Source organism: Sinocyclocheilus rhinocerous, unplaced genomic scaffold (genome assembly GCF_001515625.1).
Source record: "Sinocyclocheilus rhinocerous isolate Xijiao unplaced genomic scaffold, SAMN03320098_v1.1 scaffold7355, whole genome shotgun sequence".
Classification (NCBI taxonomy): Eukaryota; Metazoa; Chordata; class Actinopteri; order Cypriniformes; family Cyprinidae; genus Sinocyclocheilus; species Sinocyclocheilus rhinocerous.
The window spans coordinates 42123-48381 of NW_015659699.1; the positions used below are offsets into that span (position 1 = coordinate 42123).

At 38.1% G+C, this 6259-nt stretch overlaps 1 protein-coding gene across 1 annotated transcript in view; it reads right to left on the bottom strand.

Moving 5' to 3' along the window:
* Positions 1-2065: 2065 nt before the first annotated feature.
* Positions 2066-6259, bottom strand: part of trpm7 (transient receptor potential cation channel, subfamily M, member 7) — a 52985-nt gene continuing 48791 nt past the window's right edge. The window contains 3 exon segments of the mRNA XM_016532782.1: positions 2066-2920; positions 4166-4272; positions 6139-6190. Coding sequence (XP_016388268.1) covers positions 2802-2920; positions 4166-4272; positions 6139-6190 — 278 coding nt within the window. The 3' untranslated portion in view covers positions 2066-2801.

The following is a 6259-nucleotide window of genomic DNA, read 5'->3' on the forward strand; positions in this document are numbered from 1 at the left end:
GAGTGTGTGTGTGTGTGTGTGAGAGTGAGTGAGTGAGTGAGTGAGTGAGTGAGTGAGTGAGTGAGTGAGTGAGTGAGTGAGTGAGTGAGTGAGTGAGTGAGTGAGTGAGTGAGTGAGTGAGTGAGTGAGTGAGTGAGTGAGTGAGTGAGTGAGTGAGTGAGTGAGTGAGTGAGTGAGTGAGTGAGTGAGTGAGTGAGTGAGTGAGTGAGTGAGTGAGTGAGTGAGTGAGTGAGTGAGTGAGTGAGTGAGTGAGTGAGTGAGTGAGTGTGTGTGTGTGTGTTTACCTGTTGAGAATGTGTCCAGTGTGTGAAGGAAGGTTCTGGTGTTTCTTGAGTTCTTCTTCAAAGTGATGTGTGACCCGGCTGACCTCTTGACCTGCAATGCCATCTGATGAACACAAATCAAACATTCACTCAGTTGTATGTTGTCTTATAAGAAACAGTAACACACACTAGACTAGTTAGTGTTCAGCAGGGTTGTCTGGGTCAGTGTGAGGGCCAGCTCACAGAACCAGCAGCCACTGCGATTGTCTCTTGTAAGATTTTTCCAACCTGAAACATTTAATTTTCTGCGATAAATGTTTTTTTGTGGTCGGCCAGTGAAAACTTTAATGACTAGGTCACCTGAAATCATCTTAGAAGTTCTGTGGTGTAGCATGGTACACTGATAGTTTTAGACTCGTACTTTTGACATATACCATATTACATACTTGTGTACTATAGTATCTGCGTGATATTTCAAGGCACAAACATTTACATACAAGTTATTCAATTAGCAATTGTTCAAATGATCCAAATTAACTTTCGAATGAGAAATACAACAAAGTTATTAATGTTAATGAGGTAATACAACACGAGAAGTGCTAATAATACACCCAAGAGATTTATTTTTTATTTATATATATATATATGTCCAAGACACGTTATTAAAGACAGTAGTTATATGGTTTGGTTCTGTTCAAACGCTTCTTACCTGATTGTTTGTCCGGGGATCGGATGATTCTAATCACATATAACAGTTAACGTTAAATCTTGAGGGAAAATCTCTTCGGGGTTTTTCTCCGTCGATCCAGAAACACGATTCTGACAGGATTTTCTCTGAGGTGAGCTTTTACGCCACAAACACATAACGTTATTAAAGAATGAGTAACAACAATACAAAATTGACGCGGGGTGCCTGGAACAGTTAATAACTTTAAATGCTGGATTCTGTATTGGTAATTTTCCGGGTTATTTTGGCTCCATTAAAGCAGTTGAACAATTTTTGTAAAGACTTTTAAAGTAAACAAAGCACTAATGTAAAGAAAGAAATTACGACAGTTCGAAGATTTCTCATCTCCCGCGTTGTACTGTTGCTATGGAGATCTCAGACCAACGACACTATTCGCGCGGTTCTTTATTTAAAAATGCTGCTGAACCGTTTGGTGTTTTTCTTAGTAAAACTAGTAAATTAGTTTGTAAAACAAGAGTAATTTTGACTAATTTTTAAAAGACGTCTATATCAGACGACACGGGATAAACTGACTAGGCCCGTTCACACCAAGGACGATAAAGCGATTATGTTTTAATAATCGTTCGACTATAACGACACAGAGAAACGATATCATTGGGATCGCGGGTTTTTTTTTTCGTCAGCGATTTTTCTTATGAACGTATGAATGAACGATAAAAACACTGACGGCCAATCAGAATTTGACTCGAGCTCGATCATAAAAAAGCAGATAATAAAAATGCAGCGCGCTTATAATAAACGTCAGTTGGTGTGAACGCTTCAAGTTTACAGTATAAAGTTAATTTATAAAATACATTTGAAAACAATGTTTTACCAAGTGCTGTATAACGAGGGTAATGCAGTAAAAACAAAAAAATTAAATAGAATTAGCAAAGTGTTTAAAGAACAAACTCATTCTCATAACTCATAAAATATTATAAAACAATGCAAATAAGACCGTAAACCTCTCAGGTTGTTATTGTTTAACACACATCATCACCATAAATCACAAACACTCTACAGAAGCCGAAGATAAATGAATTTCAGAGTGAGAGAAAACAGATATGGATTTTTTAGTGTTTTATTAAATATACAGTAAAAAATGTGTACAGATCCATTAATATAGTATCCGCAGCATCAAATATTCTCACATTTCAGCTGATAGCATCGTGCCAGATAAATGCATCTATGAGATACACTAGATTAATAACACTCTCACGATCCTCCGGCGACAGTAAAGCACAAGAGTACCGCTGTAACACCATAAACATATGAGTCTCGACTGCATGGACCGCTTTCAGTGAAATCTCACACACACTGCGCTGTCGCTTGCATTGCAATCTGCCCAGAGACTCAAACACATAAGTCTGAACCATAAATGCATTCATACAGCTCTGTACATAAACACATTCTCTTGGCATACAGCTCTGTACAAAATCTGATAATAGTATAATGAGCAAGTGTTCTTTCCAAAAAGTGACAGACAGCACATGTAAAACTGCTTTTATTTTATACAAGGCAACTTGTAGTAGTTTAGAATAAATATTTAACTCTATACAGTGATATTGTACCAGTTATTAACCACTTTATAGTTTCATACAGACATAAAAATGTTAAAAAATACTTTTAAAAGCTCATACTCCCTGTTATAATTGTACAGGATAAAATGTGACTTTTTAAAACATCTCTAGATTGCATTTGTTCAGAGGCGACGCGTTCATATAAAACGTGTCCTCCACACACACACACACACACCGTGTCTTAGTTTCTGTCTTGTGAAGAGTGTTTTCAGTGATGCGAGTGTGTGCGGCTCACAGCATTAAGCGCATGGAGGGACGCTGTTCTTTAGCGGCGCCCCCTGCAGGCGGCGAATGGGACGGGCCCTCGGAGGGCGTCAGTTTATCAGGAGTGTAGTCGTTCCGCTTCAGATCTGCCCACAAACACACACAAAACTCATTAGAAACTGCCAGATACAGACTAGATAGTTCACTTACAAATCAATCATAATTAACACAAACACGCTTAAACTCAAAAAATAAAACTTGATTGAAGTAAATGCTGAATTGTATCTACCTATAGCCTATAAAAAGATAAAAAATTATTTGTTTTCTCTACATTTCAATGCAACAATAAAACAAACTAGATAAAAAAAAGTTCATCAAGACAAACTTTAGGTTGGCTTGAGAAAGCCTAGCCTGAAAGTTTAAAGCAGTTGTAAAAGCCTGAATCATCATGATTAGCATGTTGCTAGCATGATTAACAAGTAACTAGCATGTTGTTAGCATGATTAGCAAGTGACTAGCATGTTATTAGCATGATTAGCAAGTTACTAGCATGTTGCTAACATGTTGCTAGCATGATTAACAAGTTACTAGCATGTCGCTAGCATGTTGTTAACATGTTTATCAAGTAACTAGCATGTCGTTAACATGTTTCTAAATGTTGCTGACATGTTGTTAGCTTGATTAGCAAGTAACTAGCATTATTAACAAGTATATAGCATGTAGTTAACATGATTAGCAAGTGACTAACATGTTGTTAACATGTCACTAACATGATTTGCAAGTAACTAGCATGTTGATAGCATGATTAGCATGCTACAAGCATGTTGCTATCATGATTAACAAGTGACCAGCATGTTTCTAGCATGATTAACAAGTTACTAGCATGTCGCTAGCATGTTTCTAGCATGATTAGCATGTTACTAGCATGTTGCTAGCATGATTAGCAAGTAACTAGCATTTCGCTAGCATGATTAGCAAGTTACAAGCATGTTGTTAGCATGATTATCAAGTAACTAGCATGTCGCTAGCATGATTAACAAGTTACTAGCATGTCGCTAGCATGTTTCTAGCATGTTGCTAGCATGATTAGCATGTTACTAGCATGTTGCTAGCATGATTAGCAAGTAACTAGCATGATTAGCAAGTTACTAGCATGTTGCTAGCGTGTTTATAGCATGATTAGCATGTTACCAACATGTTGTTAGCATGATTAGCATGCTACTAGCATGTTGTTAGTATAGGTTTCTAACATGATTAGCATGTCGCTAGGACAGATAGATAGATGAATAGATAGATAGGGCATGTTTTTTCCCATCATGCCCCCTCGTGACGTAGCTTCGGCCCACAGGCTCTGATCCAGCATCATTCTGTTCAGCGATCGCTAAACTCACCAGGAAGTTTGAGTTTTCTGCAGCACGAGTTACAGTGATGCTTGGTGCGGAAGTTTCGAATGGCATCGTCTCCAAGATTCGCAGGGCCAAAGATCATATCATAAGACCTGACAATCAAATACATCAGAAGAAAATTTATAAATTCTACAATACTATACAAGTTGTAATAGACCTTAATAATAGACAACAGCACAATTCACTAAACGCACTGTACTTCAGTCCCTCACAGCTTGATTTTATTGGTGAGAAATTTAATTAGGTGCCAACCATGACTAGCGGTGTTGAAATTAATCGTGTCTACGACGTATCACAATGCGGACGATTCTGCATCGATGCAGTAATGGCTCGTTTCCACCGAGCGGTACGGGTCAGTACAGTACAGTACGCTACGATTCCGGACCGAACACCCTGATCCAGCTTGCGTTTCCATGCCAACAGTACACTTACTGTGTATGCCGGAAAGTAGCGATGCACGATAAAGCGCGACAATAAGCACAACTCTGCCTCTCTTTGTTAAATGTCCGATTTAATGAACAATAATACCCATTATAAAAGTATAAGTACAAAGTATATAAGAGGAAATAAACACAAAAGAAAACAATTCAGTCAAACGTATGCTACAATTTCAGCGCTGTACTACAGTAGTTCAAAATAAATATATAAAATTAACTTTGTGCTCAGCCAAAACGATATGACCAGGAACAAATAATAGATTAATGAGACCACGAATGCCTGTTAAAACAATAACAGTAATATTTAGAAAATTACGCGGGTTTTTGGGCAATGACGTTAGACAAGAACGCATATTGAGAAACGGCTATTGTCTGTGTGAAAATATAAAATGATAAAATACACTGTTATATTTTTTTGTGTTTGCACACTCTGATGTAAATAAGCCCTACACTCGTGTACAGCAGAGCGGAACGAGTGAAGGAGCAGCTTTATCCCCTTGTATCACGCAAAAGTGACGATTCTAGTCAACCAATCAACATTCTGCGGTGAGTTTAGCTCCTAGTACCCTTTGCTGTGCTAGGTACCCCGACGGAAAAGTGGTACGGTACGCTATTTTGGTACCATTCACAACTTCTGACAATGGAAACGGACATAATTGCGCACCGTACTGTACCGTACCGCTCGGTGGAAACGAGCCATAATAGACCGTAATCGATGGACCTTTTTCACATTTCCGTGGTTCTCAACAGCGGAAGTCATCATGGTTGAGTTAACTTGAAGAGCAGTGAATGGGAGAGTACCATAAATATATTTTTTGCATTCCCATTTGCTCAAATAACAAAAGAAAAACGCCACGATAGTGTTTTCATGACTTTCAAAAAACAGGAAAAAACTAGAGGGAGGCTGATAACGGCAGTCAGAAGAGAGAACGAGGTCAAATGTACCGTCCCTCCCAGAGACGCTGCATTAGAGACACCTGATACGTGGAATTACTCTGATACGCGGATCTGTGCATTAGTGTGAATGCAGCCGATTAAAGCTGCCACCGTCTGTGATCTCAGCAGTAATAATCAAACAGCAATAATGCTGAGGAAAAAGAAAAACCAATAACTATGTTTGCCTGTAAACTTTCACAAACTTAAATCACTCTCAGATACTGGAAGTGCTTGTAATTGTCTTTTTCCCCCTTTATTACTTTATATTCGCTTGTATGTTTTGAAGCTATATTTTAGTTGGTTAAATTCTTAATTGTTTTGATTTATTATTAATTTGCAATTATTTAAAAAAGTAGCCTGCTTATATAATTTAATAAAAATGCACAAAAATTATTTGACATAAAATGAATATGAAAATGGAGCAATGTGCCGTAATATTGAAAATTGAGGATGCAACGCATCGTGATGCATCGTGTAATCGAATCGTTGTCATGATAATCATAACCGAATCTAATTGTGAAACCAGTAATGATTCACACCCCTAACCCTGTCATTTTCATTCATGTTACAGACAGCATTTCTCACCCTTTCTCTCCGCTCTTAATGACTGACGGATCTGTCAGTATCTCGCCGACCCCTAGAGAGAGAGAGAGTGAGAGAGAGAGAGAGACAGAGAGAGAGAGACAGAGAGAGAGAGAGTGAGAGA